At 42.4% G+C, this 26668-nt stretch overlaps 1 protein-coding gene across 1 annotated transcript in view; it reads left to right on the forward strand.

The window, feature by feature from the left end:
• LOC108294393 (hydrocephalus-inducing protein homolog) overlaps window positions 1–26668 on the forward strand; it is a 186004-nt gene that overhangs the window by 21634 nt on the left and 137702 nt on the right. Inside the window, exons 8-17 of the mRNA XM_017516259.2 lie at window positions 175–300; window positions 763–899; window positions 1131–1258; window positions 1411–1602; window positions 1928–2077; window positions 4616–4855; window positions 14453–14621; window positions 17179–17358; window positions 19290–19463; window positions 23763–23936. Of these exons, the coding sequence (XP_017371748.2) occupies window positions 175–300; window positions 763–899; window positions 1131–1258; window positions 1411–1602; window positions 1928–2077; window positions 4616–4855; window positions 14453–14621; window positions 17179–17358; window positions 19290–19463; window positions 23763–23936 (1670 nt within the window). The remainder of the gene's footprint in view (window positions 1–174; window positions 301–762; window positions 900–1130; window positions 1259–1410; window positions 1603–1927; window positions 2078–4615; window positions 4856–14452; window positions 14622–17178; window positions 17359–19289; window positions 19464–23762; window positions 23937–26668) is intronic.

Below are 26668 nucleotides of genomic sequence, written 5' to 3' on the forward strand. Positions count from 1 at the left end.
AGGAGGCTGAGGCAGGAGAATTGCCTGAACCCAGGAGGCGGAGGTTGCGGTGAGCCGAGATCGCGCCATTGCACTGCAGCCTGGGTAACAAGAGCGAAAACTCCGTCTCAAAAAAAAAAAAACAAAAAACAAAAAAAGAATTTGCTGACTTGCCCTTCTCTTGCTTCAGATAAGTTCTCCTCTCCAGATGGAAGTAGAGAGACTTATTGTCCAAAGCTATGTCCTAGAACATCAGAAAACGATCACCCCTGACCCCACAGACACCTGCTTCAGCCATCGGAATCGCCGCAAACTGGCCAAGTGAGTGGTTTCCAGTGACTGCCCTTCTGTGCTGTGCTTGTTTCAGAATGCAGCAGAGCAGGCAGTGCTGCCTCATGCAGAGCGCTTCTGAAACACCAGCTGATCATCTAGAAATGAAATCCACTCACCTCAGTTATCTGCCATGCCCTAGCATCAAGCCAACTGGGCAGGTTTCTGCCTCTTAAAGTGAGAACATTAGAGCTGTGTCTAATAAACAGGCCCCGGTTCAGGTCCACGGGGGCCCATGCTGAACATGTTCTGAGAAAATGGCCCAAACAACGGTGTGAATTCTGGGGGAGTTACGTTGTTTCTAGTCTCCATTTGGGTAGCCGTTCATTGTTCTCCACTCTAGAGAATAAAACTGTACACAGGAGATAGAAAAAAAAAAGTCAGGCTCTCTCACTTTTGAAAAGTAGCCTTCCAGGTTTGAAAGTGACTAGTAAGGACTATTAACCATTTCAGAGTCCAGCTGCCAGAGTACATCCTGGACTTTGGCTACATCATCCTTGGTGAAGTCCGAACCCACATCATCAAAATCACCAACACCAGTCAGTTTCCAGTGTCGTTCCACGCAGACAAGCGTGTCCTTCATGAGACAGGTAACCAGGCTGGCGAGGCCCTTTCCTATTGTACTTGGTCATTTCTCACAAGGAACCCATCAGTACTGTCCTCCTGGAGCAGCATTTGTGCCTCTGCGACCAGCTAAAAGGATTCTTGGGCTATTCAGTGATCCTCTGAGCCATCCTTCTGACCCAGTAGGGGCTTTCTCTAGAGTAGTTCTTGTTTGCTGTTTCTCTTTCCCACCTAGATATTTTTTTGTCTTGGTCCAGGATTCAGTACTGAGCTAGATCGTGTAAAGAATCTGCCTTACTGTGAAACAGAAACATTTGAAGTGAGATTTGACCCACAGGGGGCCAATCTACCTGTTGGAAGCAAAGAAGTCATTCTGCCCATCAAGGTATGAGGCACCACTGGGCCCACCCAGCCCTGCAGGTTTCCTGCTCTGCTTGCTGATGGCCCCTGGGATGATCCAGTTATTATGTCAGAGCTATGATTCTTCCTTTCCCCAACCCCATGTCACATGGTAACTTTAGTTTATACCTCCCCTAGGTGATTGGAGGGCCAACAGTTCACATCTGTCTTCAAGCCAAGGTGATCATTCCAACCATGACTCTCTCTCGTGAAAAAGTGGACTTTGCCACAATTCAGTGTGGACAATGCCTGGTGGAAACTATTCAGCTTTCCAATCATCTCCAAGTCCCTTGTGAATGGTTTGTCCACAGCCAAAAGCCTATTGACAAGGTAAAGGAGCTGTGGCCCATTGATCGTCCTTTCTCCATCGCCATTTCAGTCAGATTTGTAAGTCTAGGCCTTTGCACTCATCATTTCAATCTCCAGCTCAAAGACTTGCATTGGCAACCATTGCCTCCTTAATAAAATCTAGGCCCTTATCCCAGCCCCTGAGGTCCTGTCAAGCCATGCTGTCGGGTGTCATCTTTGTACCTCTGGTATCTACACTTTCCCTGACACCTAAGAGGTATTCAGGAAATGTGGGTTGTGTGAGTGGAAGGTGAATGAGTTCATTTTCCATAGAGGATGATCTGATTGTCTAATATTTGTCAACCAGCTGAAGAAACACATGCCAAAATACTTAAGACAGAAACTGCGTGCAGAATTAAAGCCCAAGACACGGATCTTTGAGATCCAGCCCATTTCTGGAGTCTTGGATCCTGGTGAGAAGTCCAACGTGCAAGTAAAATTCATGCCAAAAGAAGAGGTAAGCTTTAAAGAAACGTGGCTTCATTTAGGTTATCTGGACCTCTTTGAGCTTTACTCAAGTCCATGCTTGTCTGGGTGTCAAGGGAAGCTTTGAGTGACTTGTGCCTTGCTTTTCTGAATATGGCATCTCAAGCACTTCTGGTTCACATAGGAGCTGTGTGGCCTAGTGGTCTGGAATCATCAGACTAACACATCAATTATTAACAGCAGGCCTGGTTTAGTAGCCTTCTGCCTCTGCATACTTCCATGCTGTGTGTCTTTGAGGAAATTACTTAGCCTCATTCAGCCTCAGTTCACTCATAGATAAAAGAAAAAATAATAATATTGCATATCAACAGTCCCTTATTGAAATTCTGAAACCCAATAAGAACTAAAACTGGGGGTGGGGGGTTTGAGATTTCATATGTTTCGGACAAAAACTCATTTGGCAGAAAAGTCTTGTCTGAACTGACGTGAGACCATTTAACCTTTATTTATACCATTTTGTCTTCAGAGTCAAACATTGCCAACAAATATTAATGTGTTTGAGTATGGGGGAAATGCCTAAGACCCTGCTAAAGGTATTAGGTAACAAATGGTATATGCACTGTGCTTACTATTTTTAAAAATCTGAATTTGAAAGTATCTGGCCCCTGGGTTTCAGATAAGATATTGTCAACCTGTAATGACTACCTTCTAAAATCATTTTGAAGATTCAATGCACAGCATTGAATAAAGTACACAGCATGCTGCTCTATGTATAGTAAGTCTCTCAATAACTATTAACCATTATCTTCAGTAGTCATGAAAAGTACATCCCGGTATGTGGCCACCCACAGCTTCATAAATGTTTCTTTTGTGAACATTATCAACTCAAACTACTTCTGACCAGGAACACAGTAAAGTTAATAAGATTCTAGAACCAGAAAGAACCTCAAGAGGTTGTACCATGAAGACTTTTGTTCAAAGCCTAAGGCATTTGGGAAATATCTTTTTCTCTATTCTGTTCTTTTAACAGGAAAATCGATGTGTGTTTTATAGAAGAGCTGTGGTTAACTCCCATTTTCCTGGTAATGGCTTCGAGAAAATGCTTAAACACCTTCAGTGAAAAAGAGAAAAAGCAAACGACTTCATATCTCATTCTAAAATAAAACCCATGTTTTTATCATTATCAAAATCTCCCCAGTTTGTTTCAAAGAAAATTAATAATATGTTTATCATTCTTAAAGAGATTAAAAAGATTGTGAATTTTTTTTCCCATTACTTAATGAGAGAAATGTCATAAAAATAATGGATTTGTGCAAGCAGTTTCATGAATGTTGAGTTGGAATTGGTCAAAGTCAAATAAGAGAGAAATATGTTATCTCTATACAAGGAATTGGTTAGTCCTACAATCCATGCAATCCATATCTGCATCGTCATCAATATCAACAGTGCCAAGAAATCGCTGACATCCACACCAACAATTCTTAGACATTGTAGCATGTTCAAGAAAATGAACGAAATATTTTAGAAAGATTTCCATAAGGAGTAATTAAAATATAGAAGTTTGAATCATAAGGTACTAAGCCAATAGCTATACAGAAACCCCTCTTAGCCAATAAGTTATCTTATTGTGTCCAGCAATAGATATTTCTGTGTGTGTGTCTGTATACATTCCATCCGTTTGCTTTTTCCCCTGAAAGCTAAGATAGAAAGTCTTCACATTGTGATTTGCACAATTTCCACTCACACCAAGCCACAAGTCCAGCTATACCAGAATAACCTAGGCATCTGGTTAAAAATGCTAAATCTTACTCTGCCTCTAGGGAGTCAGGATTTCTAGGGATGGAATCTGAGGATCTGCATGTTTAATAGGTTCCCCAGTGAAATCAGATTAGGAACTATGGGATAGAACATAGATTTTGGTACCATTTTGAGAAAACGTGTAAGTAGTTGTGTTATCACTAATATCCAGTATCTGATTGTAATTGTACCTGATGACCTGAATGCCCTAACCCTGGCATTCTGACAAGCTCTGGGAAAATACACTAAACACGCACTTTAGAATCATCACTAATCAGGAGCAAGGGAGCTGGAGTCTTTTTACAATAAATCCCTAGAGTCATTGCTTGAGAACTACTTCCAGACAGTATTACTTCCCTGGCATTTCTGCCCTGCCTTCCCCTTCCCATAGGCAGCAGGGTTCATGAAATGAGAACCTTCAGGCCCAGAGGTACAGACTGTGGCAGCTGGAAGTCTGAGCACACTGAAAGATCTGAAGGATATAACAGTGACACTCAGAGGGCTTGCTACAAATAATGAAGCACTTGATACAAGTGCTACAATGCTAGATACTCAGAATTTATTTTACATCTATCACTTGGTACAATGCCTGGCATGCTAAATACCCAGTACTGATATTAATCTAGTAATATCAATTACTCTTATGCAATTTTATAATAACTTACCTCTCTCAACCTAAATAGATAAGTTTTTTCCTCTTGGCGGCGTTTTGTTTTACATGCCATATAATAGAAATAAATTCAGATGCTTGTTTTGTTTTTATGTTTTCCAGAAATTCTACAGCCAAACCCTGATGTTTCAGATTGCCCAGAGTGCTCAAAAGCTTACACTGCTGGTATATGGGCAAGGTCTAGAGCCACGCCTGGAATTTAGTCCTTCAGTCCTGGACCTGGGGCCACTGCTACTTTGTGCACCTGGAGATGAGGCCGAGGTGACAGTGAAGAATCCCTGTGACTTCCCCATTGAATTTTATTCCTTAGAATTTGATCAGCAATATCTCATAGAAGAAAAGGTGAGCAGAGGCCAAAGCCAAACTCTATTTTTCCACATGTGCTGGACCCTGCTATGTACTCACGCTCTTTTCTCTGCATGAAATGACAACCTCCTGGCCTTTCCCACCTTTTCCCCATTGAATTCTTCCTTGTCAATTTAGTGATTACTTCTCTATAGCCTTTCCTGACCTACTTCCCTTGACCTGAGTAGAATCCTATACATTTTAAGCAACTAGTTGAAAAACTAATGCATGTTCATGGTTAAAATTCAAACAGTAAAGAACCGTATGTAGCAACTTGCCAATATCATTATATTTGAAGTTGAGTTACTTGTAGACAGCATGTAATTGGGTCATTTTTTAAAATATACTCTGCCAATCTCTGACTTTAGTTGATGTATTTATACTATTTACATTTAGTTTAATTATTGCTATGTCAGGACTCAAGAGGACTTAATTGTATGTTCTGTTGTTTTTTGGTCTGTTTGCTTTTTCCTACTTTCCTGTCAGTTGCTTCAACATTATTTAAAATTCCATTTTTATTTACCCGGAATGTTTTCTGGGTGTATATCTTTGTGTAGCTTCTTTAGTTGTTGCCATAGGTGTTACCTTATCTGTATATAACATTATAATCAACTGGTATTGACATTTTACCAGTTCTAGTATAATTTAGAAAATTTTCCCCCATTTAATTCCCTTCAGCCTTCTCATTTTTAATGTCACTGTCTTAAATATTTTTCTTATATTATCTAGCACTATAATTATTGTTTAATATGCCAAACATACATTTGAAAACCCTAGAGGAAATGGAAAATGTATTATATTTGTCTCTCTTTTTACTTTTTCTGTTCTTTCTTCCTTTCTGATGTGCCAAGATTTCTTTTATTAACTTTCTGTTTAGAGAGCTACCTTTAGCTCTGCCATTAGGGTACACCTGCTGATAGAAATTTCTTAGTTTTCCCTCATCTTGATTTCCCCCCTCATACTTGAAGGATTTGTTCACTGGATATAGAATTCTGAGCTGACAGTGTTTCATCCCTTGAAAAATATGCCACTTTCTTCTTACCTCCATGGTCTGATGAGAAATTCAATGTCATTTGAATTTTTTTTTCCTTTATAAGGAAGATTTCACTTCTCTCTCACTGCTTTCAGGAATTTTTCTGTGCCTTTGTTTACAGAATTTTGACTATAATGTTTCCTTGGCATAAATTTCTTTTGGTTTATTCAGTTTGGGACTTGGTGAGTTTCTTGAATCTGTTGATTTTTATCTTCTTTCCAATTTGGAAATTTCTCAGGCATTATTCATTTGAGTACTTTTTCAGCTTCATGCTCTTTCTACTCTCCTTCCAGGGCTCAAATGACACTTATATTAGATGTTTTGTTACAGTTTTACAGTTATTTGAGGCTCTTTTCTTTTTTTTAAGTCTATTTTCTCTGTTATCCAGATTAAGTAATTTCTGTTATTTTATCTTCAAGTTCACCACTTCTCTTCTCTATCCATTTTATTCTGCCCATATATTGAGTTTTTATTTTGGTAACTGTATATTTAAGTTGTAGAATTTTTATTTGGTTCTTTTTTATATGTTGTGTTTCTTTCCTAAGACTTTTTTTATTTGCTTCATATATGCTCATAATTGTTCACTAAATTGTTCATTGTTACAATGATGGCTGCTTTAGAATCTTTGCAAGATAACTAATATCACTGTTATCTTGAAGTGATATTAGTTGCTTCAACTAATCTATTCATTTTCTGTTATCATTCAAGCTGAAATTTTCCTGGTTGTTACTATGATGAAGGATTTTTAGTTCAAACCTGTATATTTTCAGTATTGCGTTATGAGACTCTGGACCTTATTTAAATTTTCTGTTTTAACTGGCCTTTTCTGAAATGACATGGGCAAGGGGGATGGGGGCACTCTCTTCTTACTGACAGATGTGGGTAATAGTCTAGGTTCCCTCCTTGGCCTTCTTTGACAAACAGTAGGAGGGGCTCTTCATTACTGCTGGACAGGAGAAGGTATTTCTGGCTCTCCACAAGGCCTCAGTTGATACCTTCCTGGCTGGGAGGGCCAGGAGTGCCTCATTACTACTCTCCACATGGCCTCCACTGACTCTGCATGGAAAAATAGAGGGGTAGCCATACTATCCAGGACCACTGGGTAATGGCAAAAGTTCTGACATTCCATTAGACCTCATCTGATACCACCCCAGCAGAGAGGAGGAGGAACACTTCTTTACCACCACGTGGACTTTGAAGTCCAGGCTTCCTACATGGTCTTTACTGACAGGTTTGGAGGGAGGTGAGGTCTTGCTACCCACTGGCAGGGAAGACACTCCTAAGATGTCCTAGACTTGACAGGTGCATTTCCTGCCCAGACCTAGAGTCAGTCATGTCTCCAGGGAGCCCTTTTAGTATGAAATGGCATTTACAGATCACAGTCTGGACCACTGGATTATGACTTTCTAGGTCTTTTTAGTCAAAATAATTAGAAAATAATTAGATTTTTAAGGGTGAAAAAAAATCGCAATGTACAATTGTGTTTCAAATTCCAATTTAAGATGATAGGATTTTATCTCAGTTCTTTAATAATACATTTCTTTCTTCTTTCTCTTGAAAATCATGACTATAAACTTACTTATCGATTTATCTTATAAAATATACATTTAGCCAGACACAGTGGCACACACCTGTAATCCCAGCACTTTGGGAGGCCAAGGCAGGAGGATTGCTTGAGCTCAAGAGGTTGAGCCCAGCCTGGGCAACGTAGCAAAACTCTATCTACAAAATAATAATAATAAATAAATAATAATAATAATAATTATTATTATTATTATTATTTAGCTGGACATGGTGGCACATGCCTGTAGTTCCAACTACTTGAGAGGCTGAGGTGGGAGTTCCACTTGAGCCTGGGAGGTGGAGGCTGCAGTAAACCAAGATCATACCACTGCACTCCAGCCTGGGTGACAGAGTGAGACCCTGTCTCAAAATAAATTTTTTTAAAAATCAAACTAATAAAATAGCTTCAAAATAGTGATATCAATATTCCTACTAACCATATTAATAATTGGACTACTGAGTCCTATTATCCACAAGCACGGTGATGCCTCTGTGCTGTGTTCCAGCTGCTTCCCCAGATCCACTTTTCATGCTCCCCAGCCTGATGCCCTACCTTGAGCTACACCTTTGTCTAATAACCTTAGTGCCCTACTCTTTGAAACTGCCTCTTAATTCCCTTCTGTGAGCAATATTAAAATTAGCTAGTAATCTCTTTTTCCCTCTCCCCTTTCCATCCTCTAATTTAAAATTGCATTCTTTTATTTCCACTGAATACCAACTGGGTAGTCATCTCGTGTAAGCTTCCCCCATGTTTGCTACTTGTATTTTATCTATATTGTCAGAGCTTATAGTATTAAGATGTCAGGACTTAATTTCCATCATGGAGTCTTAGTTTTACACTTAGGCATATTCAGAGTCCAACATCAATCCTTATAATGAAGCTTCTCCAATTACTTCTAGGATATCTACAGTTCATTCTCTAGTGGGTTTCTCAGGAAGGGATCATGGGAATGATATTCTCTGAGTATTCAAACATTTGCAACCATTTATCTGTGACTTTTGAAGATCAGATACAATATTCTTGACTTACATTTTCTTCATTTGGCTATTGTAAATATGTTGCTCCATTGTTTCCTCATAAGGTATTGCTGTTCATGAAGCTCAGTGTTGTGTTAGTTATCTTTTGCTGCATAACAAATTAGCCCCAAACTTAGCAACTTAAAACAATAAACACTTGAGCTCTGCCAAGATGGCCAAACTTAGTAACTTAAAACAATAAACACTTGAGCTCCACCAAGATAGGAACAGCTCCAGAGCACAGTTCCCAGTGAGAGCAATGCAGAGGGCAAGTGATCACCACATTTCCAACCGAGGTACCAGGCGCATCTCAATGGGACTTGTTGGAAAGTGAGTGTAGCCCAAGGAGTGCAAGCCAAGGCAGGGTGGGGCGCTGCCTCACCCAGGAAGCCCAGCGAACTGGAGGACCTCCCCCCCCACCCAACAAAGGTGAATGGGGGCTTTTTCAGCCACTCCAGTACTCTGGTTCAGATACTGTGCTTCTCCCACTGTCTTTATGGCCCACAGACCAGGAGATTCCCGCCAGCCAACAAGCGCCATGAGTTTCCAGCACAAAAACACGCACAAATCTGGATGACAGAGTGAAACCCTGTCTCAAAATAAACAAAATTTTTAAAAAATCAAATTAATAAAATAGCTTCAAAATAGATATATCAATAACTGGTGCCTGGAATGCCTGCAAGACAGAGATGCACATTCCCCTGAAAAAGAAGGTAGGGAGCCAGGTGATCTGGCTTGGCGGGTCCCACACCCACAAAGACCAGGAATCTGAAACACACTGGCTTGAGAGTTTTGCAGCCAATGCAGCAGTTTGAGCTCGACCCTGGACAGTCGAGCTTGGAGTAGGGGAAGGGCATCCGCCATTACCGAGGCAGCCCACCGTTACCAAGACAGTACTAACCTTACCAGTGTAAACAAAACCACAAGGAAGTTCACACGGCAGCTGGACAGAGCCCGTGCAGCTCAGCAACGCTTCTGCAAGCAGACTGTGACTAGACTCCCTCCTTGCTGGGCAGGGCATCTCTGGAAAAAGGCAGCAGCATGGAAGGGACTTATAAATAAAGCCCTACCTTCCTGGGACAGAGCACCTGGGAGAAGAGGTGGTTATAAGTTCCACTGCAGCAGACTCAAACATCCCTGCCCAGCAGCTCTGAACAGAACAATGGACCTCCTAGCACAGCACTTGAGCTCTAATTAGGGACAGACTGCCTCCTCAAATGGCTTCCTGACCCCTGTATAGCCAAAGAGGCACCTGATAAAGGAGAGCTCTGGCTGACATCTGGCGGGTACCCTTTTGGGACAAAGATACCAGAAGAAGGAATAGGTAGCAACCCTTACAGTTCTGCAGCCTCTGCAGGTGATTCCCAGGCAAGCAGGGTCTGGAGTGAACCTCCAGCAGTCCTGCAGCAGAGGGACTGTTAGAGGGAAAACTAAAAAACAGAAATAGCTTCAACATCAACAGAAAGGACATCCACTCAGAGACCTCATCCGAAGGTCACCAACTTCAAAGACCAAAGGTAGGTAAATCCAGGAAGATGGGCAAAAAACAGTGCAAAAAACATAAAATCACCAAAAACCAGAATGCCTCTCCTCCTCCAAGGGATCACAACTCCTTGCCAGCAAGAGAAGAAAACCAGATGGATAATGAGTTTGATGAATTGACAGAAGCAGGCTTCAGAAGGTAGGTAAAAACAAACTGCCATGAGCTAAAAGAACATGTTCTAACCCAATGCAAAGAAACTAAGAATCTTGAAAAAAGGTTAGACAAAATGCTAACTAGAATAACCACCTTAGAGAGCACTTAAACAACCTGAGGAGCTGAAAAACACAACACGAGAACTTCGTGAGGCATACACAAGTTTCAATAGCTGAATCAATCAAGCTGAAGAAAGGCTATCAGAGATTGAAGACCAACTCAATGAAATAAAATGAGAAGGCAATATCAGAGAAAAAAAGAGTAAAAAAAAAATGAACAAAGCCTCCAAGAAATATGAGATTATGTGAAAAGACCTAAACTATGTTTGATTGGTGTACTTGAATGTGACGGGGAGAATATTTCCAAGCTGGAAAACACTTCAGGATATTATCCAGGAGAACTTCCCCAACCTAACAAGTCAGGCCAACAATCAAATCCAGGAAATACAGAGAACACCACAAAGATATTCCTCAAGAAGAGCAACCCCAAGGCACATAATCGTCAGATTCACTAGGGTTGAAATGAAGGAAAAAATGTTAAGTGCAGCCAGAGAGAAAGGTCAGGTTACCCACAAAGGGAAGCCCATCAGACTCACAGCAGATGTCTCAGCAGAAACCCTTCAAGCCAGAAGAGACTGGGGGCCAATATTCAACATCCTTAAAGAAAAGAACTTTCAACCCAGAATTTCATATCCAGACAAACTAAGCTTCATAAGTGAGGGAGAAATAAAATCCTTTATGTACAAGCAATTGCTGAGAGATTTTGTCACCACCAGGCCTGCCTTGTAAGAGCTCCTGAAGGTAGCACTAACCATGGAAAGGAACAACCAGTATCAGCCACTGCAAAAATGTACCAAATGGTAAAGACCATCAACACAATGAAAAAACTGAGTCAACTAACAGGTAAAACAACCAGCTACTATCAAAATGGGAGGAACAAATTCACACATAACAATTTTAACCTTAAATGTAAGTGGGCTAAATGCCCCAATCAAAAGACACAGACTGGCAAATTGGATAAAAAGTCAAGACCCTTCCATGCTCATGCTTAGAAAGAATCAATATCATGAAAATGGCCATACTGCCAAAAGCAATTTATAGATTCAGTGCTATCCCCATCAAGCTACCATTGACCTTTTTCATAGAACTGGAAAAAACCACCTCAACCTTCATATGGAACCAAAAGAGAGTCCACATAGCCAAGACAATCCTAAGCAAAAAGAACAAAGCTGGAGGCATCACACTACCTGACTTCAAACTATACTACAAGCCTACAGTAATCAAAACAGCATGGTACTGGTACCAAAACAGAGATATAGACCAATGGAACAGAACAGAGGCTTCGGAAGCAATATCATACATCTACAACCATCTGATCTTTGACAAACCAGACAAAAACAAGTAATGGGGAAAGGATTTCCTGTTTAATAGTGTTGGGAAAACTGGCTAGCCATGTGCAGAAAGCTGAAACTGGACCCCTTCCTTATACTTTATACAAAAATTAACTCCAGATGAATTAAAGATTTAAACATAAGACCTAACACCATAAAAGCCCTAGAAGAAAACCTGGGCAATACCATTCAGGACGTAGACATAGGCAAGGACTTCATGACTAAAACACCAAAAGCAATGGCAACAAAAGCTAAAATAGACAAATGGGATCTAATTAAACTTAAGAGCTTCTGCACAGCAAAAGAAACAATTATTAGAGTGAACTGGCAACCAACAGAATGGGAAAAAAATTTTGCAATCTACCTATCTGACAAAGGGCTAATATTCACAATCTACTAAGAACTAAAACAAATATACAAGAAAAAAACAACCCTATCAAAAAGCGGGTGAAAGATATGAACAGACACTTTTCAAAAGAAGACATTTATGTGGCCCATGAACATAGGAAAAAATGCTCATCATCACTGGTCATTAGGGAAATGCAAATCAAAACTACATTGAGGTACCATCTCACACCAGTTAGAATGGTGATCATTAAAAAATCTGGAGACATCAGACACTGGAGAGGATGTGGAGAAATAGGAACACTTTTACACTGTTGGTGGGAGTGTAAATTAGTTCAACCATTGTGGAAGACAGTGTGGCAATTCCTCAAGGATCTAGAAATAGAAATACCATTTGACCCAGCAATCCCATTACTGGGTATATACCCAAAGGATTATAAATCAATCTATTATAAGGACACATGCACACGTATGTTCATTATGGCACTGTTAACAATAGCAAAGACCTGGAACCAACCCAAATGCCAATGAAAGATAGACTGCATAAAAAAACATGTGGCACGTATATACCATGGAATACTATGCAGCCATAAAAAAGGATAAGTTCATGTCCTTTGCAGGGACATGGATGATTCTGGAAATCATCATTCTCAGCAAACTGACACAAGAACAGAAAACCAAACACCACATGTTTTCACTTATAAGTGGGTGTTGAACAATGAGAACACATGGACACAGGGAGGGGAACATGACACACTGGGATCTGTTGGGGGTCAGGGAGATAGGGGAGGGATAACAGGGGGTAGGGAAATTGGGGAGGGATAACATTAAGAGAAATACCTAATGTAAGCAACAGGGGGATGGAGGCAGCAAACCACCATGGCATGTGTATACCTATGCAACAATCCTGCAAGATCTGCACATGTAGCCAGAACTTAAAGTAAAAAATAACTAACTAAATAAATAAAATATAATAAAAGAAACACTTGTCATCTCGTGCTTTCTGTGGATCAGAAAGTTGAAGGTGGCTTAGCTGAGCGGGTTCGGCTTCCTCTGGACCCTCCTCCACTCAGTCTTTGAATCTTCTGTCTTCTTTACTTCCAGTGTTGGCAGCCTGCTTAGTTTGCAGTCTGCTCCCAGAAGTTTTTCTCAGAATGGTGATCTACCCGTGTAGAGGGAGTCTTTTCATTAGAAATTTATGAGATCCTTAGTGGCTTTTGTTGGCACAGCACCTTCCAGTGAGAGTCGGGCTCTGTGCAAAGCATAATCTAAGACTTGAGATTTACATGTGGGAGGTTTCTTGGGGGCACTCTCAGGAACACTTGTGAAGAACAGGACAGCAGAGTTGGACAGAGAATGATTAACTGTGATGAGATGGCAGCAAAGACTTGAGTTAATCGCACAGGATGCTTTGGAGCCGGGTTGGCCCTTTGGAGTTGCCCCAGTTGCTGCAAGTTTGCCAGGCTTTTGTGCCCTACATCAACCACTCCTTGGCATATTGCTTCCTTTGCCCACTGATTCTCTATGATACCTGTATCCTTTATCACAGCTCCACAAATAAATGGGTCAACTCTGAGCTCTCGCTTCTATTTCATTGATCAGTGTGTCTGTTCCAGCATCATTGCCACTCTGTCTATTACTACAGCTTCCTAATAAGGCTTGTTATCTGGTAGGGTAATACCCTTCTTTTTCTCCTTTTCACTAATGCTTTCATTTTGCCCTTCCATGTAAATTTTAGAATGAGCTTATTGGCAGCACTAAAAATGGGGATCCTGAAGATGGATTACCTAACAAAACAGATTTTTGATACCAATAATTCAAGTTGTAGAAGAAGTGAATGCTTTTTAAAACTTAATTATACTCTATCTTATAAATACACACACTAGGATTCCCAGATTCAGGAGAAAAAATACAGGCTGTTTCGTTAAATTTGAATTTCAGATAAATAACAAATATTTTTAGTAGGCATCAAATATTACACAGGACATATTTATACTAAAAAGTTATTCACTGTTTATCTGAAACTCAAATTTAAAAAACTAGCCATCTTGTATTGTATCTGGCAGCCCTAATACACATCCACACACACGTGCACACACATATGTACTTAATACCATTTCACCTCTTTTTTTCCCTGGATCCTCTATTTATGAGACCACAACATTGCTTAGTGTAAAATTGTTAACCACAACATTGTTTAAGAATGAATGTGTCACTCAAGGTAGATAACGGAGTTCTGTACTTTTGTCACGGGGAAAAAAGGGAAAAGAATGCATATTATTCTTAAAACAAGAAGAAAATTTATTTCCACTGAAATGCCCAGGCTGAAATGGAGCAAAATAAAGATCATGTATCCCCACAGGCTCAGAGCTCAGCCCTACTTCTGAGACCTCTCCAAAGGGCCCCACTCTTTGAAATCCAGAAAGTATTTGTACAAATCTTGGCCTCAGGCAGGAGCAGGAGTTTTACAAAATCAGTGCACAGACTCACTTAGAGCTGCAGGGAGATTTCTAGCGAGACCAACAGGGTTCCCGTTCTCCCCTTGAGCAGATCTTGAGGAAGATGAAGGGCTACGATTCCTACAACACCCTGCTGCTGCCTCCCCGCAACCCGGGGGAGAAGCTGCCCCCAGAGCTGTACGAGTATTTTAAGGAGATGAAGAAGTCAAAAGAGGAGCAGATGAGAGCGAAACATCTGGAGAATCTGGCCCAGGAGAATGGTGAGAACTCAACATGGGGAACCCCTGGCACTAACCATTGCCTTCACCCCTCTGAATTACCCCTGCTGTGGGACCAACCCATTTCTGAGTACCTGCCAGATGCCAGGCAGGTGCTGCCTGCCTCATGCATTTTATTTCTAATGCTTACGAAATGGGTCGCATTATCCGCATTTTATGGATGCGGAGGCTGGAAAACATTCTGCTGTCACTGGAGCCCAATTGAGGTAGTATGACTTCCAAACAGCTAATATAGATGGAAGAACACTTGCTGGATGCCATGTTGAGGACTTTGCACGTACAGATGAGAAACTGAAGCTCAGAGGCCAAGTCTACAGTTTTAAGTGGCAGAATCAGGATTCCAGCCCAGGGCTTTCTGACTCCAGAGTCCATGATGGTAACCACTGCCTCCTATGGGTAGACCTAGGTAGTGCACAGTATTGTGTCACACGGTAGAAACTGGTGCCCTAAAAGCAGGGGGTGGGCATTCACACAAGCAAAAGGCCAGCCCCTCCATAGTCCTCAGGCCAAACTCCAATCACCTATGGTCTCAGAATCGTGCCCTCCACGCCTGAGTTATCCCATCATGTGCCCAGAGGCTCTTGTGTGCTTGCCCATAAAGGTTCCTTGTTGACTTGTGGGACTGTGTGGCTTATGAGGATGCATCATTTCCTTCTTGCTTCTCTGCAACCTCATCCTGGAAATGTGCCTACCTTGTTCTTACTTGCTCTCTTCTGTGTAACAGTCATACATGCAATTGTTTTCTTCACACTGCCTCTACCGCTAGCCAAGAAGTCCCAGAAAGGCATCGATCACATATTCCCCACAGTAAAACCAGTGGATGGAACAGCAGTTGACCCAATAGTACCCAATAGATGGGTGCTGTGTGAGTGAATGCATTAATGGATTGAATGGAGTTGTTTGTCCTGCCCTTGGGCCTGTCTCATTGTAGGAAAGAGAAGCTAGTCAGAGACACTAGTTTGGCTTAAAAGGAGAAGATGAGAGAAGGCAGCTGCCACCCACCCAGTCTCCTAGTCGTGTTCCTTGAGTTTGCTAGGGCTGCCATCACAAATACCACAGACTGGGTGGCCTAACCAACAGAAGTTTCTTTTCTCCCAAATCTGGAGGCTAGAAGTCCAAGGCTGGGTATTAGCAGGGTTGTGACCTTCTGAATCCCATCTTGCAGTTGGCCGTCTTCTCACTGTGTCTTCATATGGCCTTCCTTCTGTGTGTGTCTGTGTCCCAATCTCCTCTCCTCATAAGGACGCCAGTCCTACTGGTTAGGACCCAGCCACGTGACCTCATCTTACCTTAATTACCGTTTTAAAGGCCCTGTCTCCAAATGCAGTCACATTCTGAGATTCTGGGGGTTAGGACTTCCACATATGAATTAGGAAGGAACACAATTAAGCCCGTCACCAGGACCCATTGTGTTGCAAGCACTGAGCTGAAGTGGTGGGGGGAAAAATCAGTGAAAAAAGTTCTGGGAAAAAAATCAGAAAAGGCAATGAATCCCTGCCTTTGTGAGCTCACAGTCATGAAGAGAGTGCGAGGAGAGACACACCATCAGGGGGACTGCCTAGCAGCCCAAGGCAGGGGTGGCAAGAGCTGCAATGCACAAAGGACCTCGCAAGGGCAGAGAAGGCCTTGGTGCTGCCCTCGTCCTTACACACCATGATTATGGGCTCATTTATCCATTTGGCCCAATGGACAGTGTTCTAAGCCAGGATCAGTGGGTGCAGAGGGAACTCAGGAAGCCACACGCCCTGCTTCTCACCAGTGCCTCTCTGATGAGCTTTGTCTACTCCCTCTGCTCTCATGCTATAGATAGATCATCCTTCTGTGCTTCCCTTCCTTCCAGGGACGGCCCACAGCCCCAAGTCACAAGGCCACCATTCATTAGAGAGCCGCAACTCCTCAGGCTCAATTTCTACCTTGTGTGACACAGAGAATGTCTTGCCCTGTAGGAGAGGGTGGTCACTTCATGTAGTCACAGCCCATTGCACCCTGAAGTGCTATAGATTAATGGGCAATCAATGAGGAAGGTGTTGGGCTAACAAAATGGTAGCTGTCCCTACCGTTGACACAGGAAATGTTCATGATAAATTAAAGGGGAAAGCAGGCTACAAGTCAGTGTGTGCAATATGACCCCAAGCTTAGTTTCAGACAATTAAAAATCTGAGAGGTTGCAGCTCTCCCGTGCTGGTGTGGTAACGTTTAGTGGAACTTCTCTGTTGCCATTTCTTTGTCTATCTCCACCTCTTTTTGTAGCTGAATTCTATCACTTTTGGCTCTTCTGAGTTTTCCCCATTTTCTAAGCAAATGCATAATTTTGGTTCCTAAACAAATGTTAAAATGTTGAAACACTATGCACAGAGAAACTGAGGAATAGCCGACTGACTGCAGCTCTTGTTTTTTTGGGTTGAATAGTCCAGGGTGATGGAAGTCAGTATGGTGAGTCTCCTCTTCATCTTTTTTTTTTTTTTTTTTTTCTGCCCCCATCTCCCTTGTGCCCCTCCCAACTCTTCCCCTTGTGTTCTCATCGTTTGCTCCCTGGCAGAAGAGGAAGACATGCCCACATCAGATCAGGGAACCTCCTCTAGCACGAAGAGGACATCGCTGAGCCGAGGGATCTCTGTCACATCCAACTTGGAAGAGCGGCACGGCCTGTTGATCGAGTCCAGAACCTATCTAGAGGAAGAGGAGGATGATGACAGCATGGAAAAACTCATGTTCCAAAGTAACCAAGCATTTTAATGTTTCGATACTTATTCTCTCCAAGCAGAAGTCGGAAGACAATATTAAGTACCTTGTCACTTCCTCCAAGCCTCCTAGTGTGGCTCCCAGCCCGTGCTGCCCTACCTACCACAGCTGCCCTGTGGAGAAGCTCTGATCTGCCGCTCACACTAGGATATGAGCTTGGGAGTCAGATGATGAGCTTAGCATACAGTACATTCTGGCCACAGTTATTTGTGTTTCAACTAGACTCAGTGGAGGCCTGAACCTTTCATGCTAAGATTCTGGCAGACTGGGAGGTGTTTGGAGAAACATTATGGGGGTGGGGACGTCCTTCCCAGTGTTCCCCACAGTTGAGCTATTAGAGAGCTCTCTCCTCGACTTCCCACCATTATGGGCCCATTTTCTGGCATTTATTGTCTCCAAGATGTTTATTTTTACAAGATGTTGGAACCGTATTTAGAAAATTAGATTTACTGCAACTGAGCTCATGAGGGCCTTTTGTTTGCTGGTCATTGTGAACCCTGATAAGGCATAAGCAGCTTTGTCATGTGCCCGCCCCCAGAATAGGAATCACGGGCGAGGCTCAGGAGATCTTTAAGGAGTTAAGTTGTCATTCATAGCCCTCATCAACCAGGTGAGTAAATTAAGTCAGGAGCATGTAATGGCAAAACTAAGATTAAAGACAGAAATTCCTGGCTCCATGCTCTGTATTTAATCCACCCTGGCTATACCGACAAGCCCCCAAGTGGCTCCCAGTCTCTCCCAGCAGCCCTTCCCACCCCATACACCCCGACTCTGCTCCCCACGCCTGGGCTCTTCCAGAGCTGACCCTGGACACCCCACAGAGAAGAAAGCATACCACAGTGCTTAGGATGAAAATACCTGAAAACCATCTAAATGCCCATCAGTAGGGAACTAGTGAAATTGTGACAAAACCATAAAGTGGGAGTTATTTAGCAGCTATTTAAAAAGAATGAGCTAGACCTGTATTTAAGTAAATGGAAAGATGTCCAAGAGGTATTATGGGAAATCAAGTTACAGAACAAAATTCAGAGTGTCATCCCACCTTTCTTATTAAAACACGGAATGTATTTGGGATGACTGTATGTATCTGGCTGTATACTACTCTACAAACCGTTAATACACGTGGGATCCTGCAGCTTGCTTTTTTCTATTAGGAACGTTCCTCTAGGTCAACACATTTGATAAATCAAGGTTTGGCAAACGTTTCCCATTAAAGGCCACACAGTAAATATTTTGGGCTTTGAAGGCCATATGGTCCCTGCTGAAACTACTTAACCCTGCCCTTGCAGCGTGGCTGCGATGACAAAGACACTGTGTAATCAAAGGATGTGGCTATGTTCCAGTACAACGTTATTTACAAAAACAAGCAGCAGGACAGATTTGGGTATTAAAACACTGAATGCATTTGGGATGACTGACATTGGAAATCACCTATATTGGCAAACAATCTTATTTGTCTAGACTAGTTGTCCAGTCTCTGATATCAAAATCATCATTTTAATAGCTGTTGTATATTGATTGTATAATAGAAATATGCCACCATTTGTTCAGCTATTTCCTTTAATGCTGCAAATTTCACCAGTTTCTAATATTTTGCCACTGTAAGCCATCCTCCTCTCCACGCAAATGCCCTTTCTGCTTTTCAGCGAGAGATTCTCTAAAACAGAAGTAGAGTCAAAAAATCTGCTTTTTTAATTTTAGTAGCTATAAACAAATTATTAGCTGTAAATTTTATTAGGTATAAAGAAATTATTAGCCATTGTCATACACTACAAGTTGGGACTGCTGCAATGTTTGCCATTTAAAAGAACAGCATTTAAAAGGAAATATTCATTCCCATTTCCATCAGTGCCCATGTAAATTCCAGCTGTGTAGCCATGTGTGCACACATATATTTTTAATTTACAGCTGACAAGATTCAGAGCATTGACAGCCACTCCATGGAGGAAGTTGGCGAGGTAGAAAACAACCCAGTGAGCAAAGCGATTGCTCGCCACCTGGGTATTGACATTTCTGCAGAAGGCCGCCTGGCTAAGAACCGGAAAGGCATCGCCATTATCGTCCATGGGACACCCTTGTCAGGTACGCAGCAATTCTGAGGGGTGGTTAAGACGCGTGATGCCATGTCTTCTCTGTAACTCTGCAGCTTCCAGGGTGGCAACATCAGCTGTGTGGTTATGGCAAATACTAATGGCTTTATTTGAAGAACAACATAGGGTAGTGATTACACATTTATAACTGTGTGCCTTTGGGAAAATTAACTAAGTTCTCTGTGATCAGTTTCCCTGTCCATAAAGTGGTATTGACACTATCTATTTTACAGGATAGTCATGAGAATTTAATATAACATCTATGTACAGATACATTGACACTATCTATTTTAATATAACATCTATCTATAGATATATTGACACTGTTTTACAGGATAGTTATGAGGACATTTATATAAAATGCTTATCTCAATACTTGGCACATAGTAACTACTCAAACAAAAAGCTGTTGATATTATTATTATTACTATTATGACTATTCTCATTCACAATTATAACCGTATCTGCAGTGTGAATCTTCATTGAAAAGAAACTCCCAACACATGCTAAATATTCTCAAGGAATATTTTTCCTAACCATAAACCAGTCAAGGGGTGATCCCTTGATTTAAAAAAAAAAAAAGATTCTTTAATAAGAATTTATTACCTCAAAAATTACACATGCTAACTTCACCATAAACCCAAAGGAGCAAAATCACCTGCATTGGAAAGAAATCTTATTTGTATAGTAATTTGCAGTTTACAGGGCTCCTTCCCATCCATTTGTCTATTTAAACTTCATATCCACTCAGAAAAGAGAATTTGATATCCCCTACCTCATAGGAAGGTAGAAATTCAGAGAAATTCAAGGACATCTGTCCAAGGTCACCCAGTTAGAAAGTGGCAGAGCAGAGGGATATTGGGAGGATGCCCTGCCACCTCTCTTAGCTTCGGCTTACTTGACGAAGGGCCATGAAATCTTGTTCTGATGCAATTACTATCACTCACACAGACAACATTTATGGAGCATTTTGATGTTCTAATCACTGAGAGGCCTAGGAATATAAAAATGTCACCATTCATTATCCCTTCCTTTGAAGAACCTTTCCTTGAGAAGTTATAAACCAGGACCTAAAAAGTAGAAGACTAGATCAGGTAGAAATCAAACAAGGCAAGGAAGAACATAATTGGAAATGTTTTCAAGACACCCCCCAACACACACATCACTTGCGGGCTCATGCCATTTTTGTGTTGCACTAAAAGGAATATCGGAAAGGTGGTTGATGGACCCACAGAAGCTGCAGACAGCTGGAGAGTTAACACCAAAAATGCACGGACCTAGAAAGAGCCACAGCTCTGTTCTAGCGGAGGGCTCACTTTCCATCTGCAGGTGAAAAGCCTATTAGAGTGTGAACTACAGTAATAACAAGGCTGGCATTTTTATGGAGCTTTACAGCTTTCAAAGAATCTTCATGAACAGCTTAATAGTCTATGTCAAAGTCAGGCTGATGAATATAAGTTATTTTTGCCCCTTTTGTTTATGGTGAAGTCAGCACATACAACTTTTGAAGGCAGTAAGAGGCTCATTTGTTTATAATCCATATACTTAAGGATTATTCCCAAACTGTTAAATTGTTGACCTCAGAGAGGGGGTTAAAAAGGCTCGAGGGAAGACACCTTATTTGGAATGTACACGTCTCTGAATTCTTTGAACTTGTATTCTTTCCATAATTAAAAAAAATTATATATTAAAGAAAAAAATGCAAGACATTAAATTATTTAAAAAGAGAGAGAAATGTATGTGCAGACTCTGACCTGGCAGTGCTACTTCTAAAACTTTCTTAGGAAAAATAATGATGTGAACAAGATGAACTGCTTGAATGTTCACTGCAGCACTGTATGCTGTCAGAGAAACTTGAAAGCAATTGCAATATTCAGTACGGGGGACTGATTAATGAGGCACAGTAATTAATATAGTGAATTTTATTCCCATTAAAAATAGCATCTTGTGTACCCATGTTCACAGCGGCATTAGTCACAGTAGCCAAAAGGTAGAAACAACCCAAATGGCCATCAGTGGGTGAATGGAAAAACAAAATGTGGTATGATGTGATGCTATTCAGCCTTAAAAAGGAAGGAGGTTTTGACACATGCTACAACATGGATGAACCTTGAGGACCTTAGGCAAGGTGAAATAGGACAGTCCCAAAAGGACAAGTACTGTATGATTCCACTTAGATGAGGTACCCAGATGGGTCAAATTCACAGAGATAGAAAGAGAAACAGAATGATGGTTTCCAAGGGGCTGGAAGGGTGGTGAGTATTGGAGAGTTATGGTTTAATGGGTACAGAGTTTCAGTTCAGGAAGATGGCAGAGTTCTGGAGCTGGATGGTGGTGATGGGGGCACAGCAGTGTGAACGCACTTAGTACCACTATGCCATACATGTACAAATGATTTCAGTGATAACTGTTATGTATACTTTACCACAACAAAACCAGTGTCATACAAGTGTACTGAAAGAGTAGAAAGTTGTTCATGAGATATCATTTCACGTGAGAAAGAGTGCCATGCTCGTGATGTGTAGTTTGTGTTAGTGTCCTGTTGCTACTATAACAAGTAACCACAAACTTCCTGGCTTCACAAATGCAAATTTACACTCATAGGTCCAGAGGTCAGAAGTCTAAAATGGGTCAGCAGGACAGTGTTCCCTCTTGGAGGATCTGGGGGACTACCTGTTTCCTTGTCTTTTCTAGCTTCTAGAAATGTCGCCAGCATCCCTTGGTTCCTGGCTCCTTCCTCCTCCTTCCCAGCCATTAGCATAGCATCTGCCAGTCTCTCCTACTGCTTCCATGGTCAATCATCTGCTCTGACTCCGACCCTCCTGTTCTCCTCTCATGGGGACCCATGTGATTCGATTGCGCCCAGTAGGATAATCCAGGCTAACCCCCCATATCAAGATCTATAAATTAATCACATCTGCAAAGTCTCTTTTACCCTAGAAGGTAACATATTTGCAGGTTCCAGGAATTCACATGTAGAAATCTTTGAGAGAGCCATTTTTCAGCCTGCCACATAACCTGTTTCTTTTTTTATAAGAAATACAAATAACATAGTTTCCTGTGTACTTAGCAACCATAGGCTAACTGTACTATCCCCGAGGGAGTGGATAGATTTTTTTCTTTTCTCTTGTCTATTATTTCTGAATTTTCTGCTTTTTTTTTTAATGAAAGTACTTTGAAATGACAAAAGAAATCAACAGAAGTTATTCTTTAAAACAAAAAAAGTCTTCCTATTAGAATCAGAGATAGGAAGAACTACAAAGTATTTTAAAGATTGCCTGATAGAATCTGTTTCTTAAAGAAACAGATTCAGGCTGGGTACAGTGGCTCACACCTGTAATCTCAGCAGTTTGGGAGGCTGAGATGGGTGGATCACTTGAGATTAGGAGTTTCAGACCAGCCTAGCCAACGTGGTGAAACCCCATCTCTACTAAAAATACAAAATTAGCTGGGCGTGGGGGCGCGTGCCTGTAATCCAAGCTACTTGGGAGGCTGAGGCAGGAGAATCACTTGAACTAGGAAGGTGAGGGTTGCAGTGAGCCAAGATTGCACCATGGCAGTCTAGCCTGGCTGACAGAGCAAGACTCCATCTCAAAAAAAAAAAAAAAAAAAAAAAAAAAAAAAAAAAAAAAAACCTTTTTTTTTAAAATTGTACTTGAAGCTTTGGGGTATATGTGCTCATCCTGCAGGATTGTTGCTTAGGTACACATATGCCATGGTGGTTTGCTGTTTCCATCTCCCTGTCACCTACATCAGGCATTTCTCCCGGTGTTAGCCCTCCCCAACACTCCACCCTCCGCTGTCCCTGCCCTCCCCTGACCCCCCACCTCCTAATCTACCCCAGTATGAGATGTTCCCCTCCCTGTGTCCCTGTGTTCTCATTGTTCATCACCCACCTGTGAGTGAGAACATGCCATTGCATGTTGGTTTTCTGTTCTTGTGTCAGTTTGCTGAGAATGATGGTTTCCAGATTCATCCATGTCCCTACAAAGAACATGAACTTGTCATTTTTTATGGCTGCATGATATTCCACGGTAACTGAGGGAAAACTCAGTGAGGATGCAGATTGCCACAGCACATGTGAATCAGTGGCAAGGTTAGGATCAGACCCACAGCCCTGACTCCAGGCAGGGGTCTTCCTTCTCTTTGCTGCTGCTACCTCCAGCCACATGAGAAGGAGCCAGGACACTCAGAGAGATCACTGCAGGGACCTCTGTTCTTAAGACCTCTTCTGGCTGGGACACTGAGCATAAGAGCACCATGAAATTCAACCCCCTCGTCTTTTTGATAGGAAAGTCAGCCAGCGCTGTCAGCATGGCCAGGTACTACAACGCAGCCTGCCTGAGCATTGACTCCATTGTGCTGGAAGCCGTGTCTGACAGCAACAGCATCCCAGGGATCCGGGCCCGTGAGCTCTGCATCAGGGCTGCCATAGAGCAGTCCATGAAGGAAGGAGAAGAAGCTGGTAAGAGCCCATTCTCCCCGGCTTTTTGTGGTCGAGTCACCAGCACCCCCACTGGCAACACCCATCTCCTCTGTGCCCCACCGAGCTCTCCTCCCACAGTCTGGTTGAAGGCTGTCTTACAGCATGCTGCCAACTTCATAGCCCAGAGGAGAATTCTCCTCATGAAGCACCCGGGTGTCCTGCCCTGCCCAATGCCGGCGTGCTCTTGCCACTGTAGAGCCCAGGACAATGAATAAGACACAGCCCACACCTTTGGAAGTCTGACAACTGGTGGGGAAGCAGGGATGGGGTCACTCAGAGCAGAGGAAAATAATGTTGCAACAGAAATACAAGCTTCTGTGAAAGAGCGAGTTTGGGAAAAATGGGTTCCAACAAGGGTGATTTGGGAAGTTTTCAAGAAAACGGGTTTGAAGAAGCAAGAGAATGTTAGTAGGCAAAGATGGGGACAAGGACATTCCAGACCAAGAAAGCAGGGAAGCTCATCCTAAATTGGGGATGGGAAGGCAGGTCGGGGCCAATCATTGCTGACCTCAAATGCCAAGATTAGGGATTTGAGTTTTATGTTAGCAGAAAAGAGCCATTGGGACAGTTTTTACATTCAATAAATGGTCAGAAAATCACAACAGAAAGGTGGCTCTTGGGTTTCACCATGTTGGTCAGGCTGGTCTTGAACTCCTGACCTCAGGTGATCCGCTAAAAAAAAAATAAGAAAAAAAAAAAGGTGGCTCTTGAATATCATGTGAAGGAAGCAGTAGTGAAGCTGCAGACAAATGGGCCCGTGCCAGCCAACCTGACAGCCACCTGCATGGTGGAGAATTGAAGGAGTGAGAGGCATTCAAGATGACCATGCCCAGATTCCCAGAAACCAGGAGAGAGTGATGTTATTTACCTAGATGGGGAACACAGAAGGAAGAGAAAGTTTGCTGCAGAGGAAAATGAATTGGTTTGGGTTTGAGGGAGAGGGGCTTTTGGGGTTGTTTTGTTTCTTTCTTTCTCTCTTTTTTTCTTTCTTTCCTTCCTTCCTTCCTTCCTTCTTTTTTTATTTTTTGAGACAGAATCTCTCTCTGTCACCCAGGCTGGTATACAGTGATGCTATCAGAGCTCACTGCAGCCTCCTGGGCCCTGGTGGTCTTCCCACATGAGCCTCCTGAGTAGAGGGGATTACAGGCATGCACAACCATGCCCAGATAATTTTTGAATTTTTAGGGTCTCACTACATTGCCCAAGCTGGTCTCAAACTCCTGGCCTCAAGCAATCCTCTCAAAGTTCTGGGATTACAGGATTGAGCCACCATGCCTAGCCTGAATTGAGTCTTAGAATCCCATAGTGGGGAGGCCTGGTGTGGCCTTCCTACAAAAAGTTGAGGATTCTGGCTCTATCAGGCTATCTGAGGACCTTCAGGGCAGGCAAGCAGCTGCTAGATGGGAAAATATACTGAACACCAAGCAGAGTGCCTGCTCAGAGCAGAAACCTGCCTGTGTCAGTACCCATGGCACGAGGTAACCCCAAGAGTGCTTCCAGCCTGCTAACTGATAAAACTGTCTGGGGCTTTCAGGGCTGTCCCCTCCCCTCAGTATCGCTGCGTGGGACCCTTAAGGAAGTGGAAAATTCTTTGCTAGGAAGGTAAGAGAAATAGCTCTTTAGTGAGAACCTCTGGCTATGCCCTAATGCCAGTTCTCTTAAATTTTTTATTTCCTTTTCTGTGAAATAATCTACATTTCATAGTGATCTTTGGAGCCATATTCATGTCCTATGCCTAAGGGGGAATTTGAGCTCCTGGTCTGAGAAAGTAACATCAAGTTAGAGACAGAGCAGGGAGAGACTCTCCATGAAGCCACTAGGGTAAATGAAGCAGCCCAGAAAAGCTCAGAATGAGCCAGGAGGAATGGACAAGGTGGGTTAGGACCATGTGGAACACATACATTTCAGGAGGGGTCGTGGGGAACCCGGGAGGCAGAGACAGCACAGCCAGGGTCACAGGGACTGTCAGGGAACTCGAGGAAAGGGCTCTGAAGCCTTAGGAAAGGGAGAAGCGAGGAGTTTCACATCTCTCAGAGCCCTGCTGAAGGGCGAGCCTTCCTGCTAGCCTGTTCTCACAGCCACTTGTCTAGCTAACCCAACATTGACTTACTTCCTTCATTGTCCACCCCCACCCCATGTAAGCTCTGGAGGCAGAGGCTTGTGTTACTTTTCCCCAGTGTTGTCCCAGCACCTGGAAGAATTCTTGGCATGGTTGGCCCATAATAAAGATTCATAAAGGATTCATTGAATCAATAAATGAACAGAATTAGAGACTGCTGGAAGCCCAAATAGAAGGAGCCCTGAGTAGAGACCAGCTGAATTTCTCAGTCGGTATGTCCCTGGGGTCTTTGGAGAGAGCCCTTGCAGTGAGGGGGTGAGGTCCTAACGTCTCCCCTGCATCTGCTGCACGGTGGAGTCGGTAGGCTGGAATGAAGGGGCAGCCATGAACCCGAACCTGCCTGTGCCGTAGAGTAGCCACTGGCCCTGGGGGCTGCTGAACAGGTGACCAGGCTGGTCCAAACCAAGGTGTGTGGTGAGTGTACAGCACCCATGGGAACCCTGAAGATGTGATATGAAGAAAAGACTTGGAAATAACACAGTAGCAAGTTTTACACATTATATGTTAAAATGATCACATTTTGCATATATTGGGTTAAATAAAATATGTCCCTAAAATTAATTTTTAGCTTTTTAATGTGACTACCAGAAAT

The sequence above is a fragment of the Cebus imitator genome, unplaced genomic scaffold, assembly GCF_001604975.1.
Source record: "Cebus imitator isolate Cc_AM_T3 unplaced genomic scaffold, Cebus_imitator-1.0 Scaffold577, whole genome shotgun sequence".
Taxonomy (NCBI): Eukaryota; Metazoa; Chordata; class Mammalia; order Primates; family Cebidae; genus Cebus; species Cebus imitator.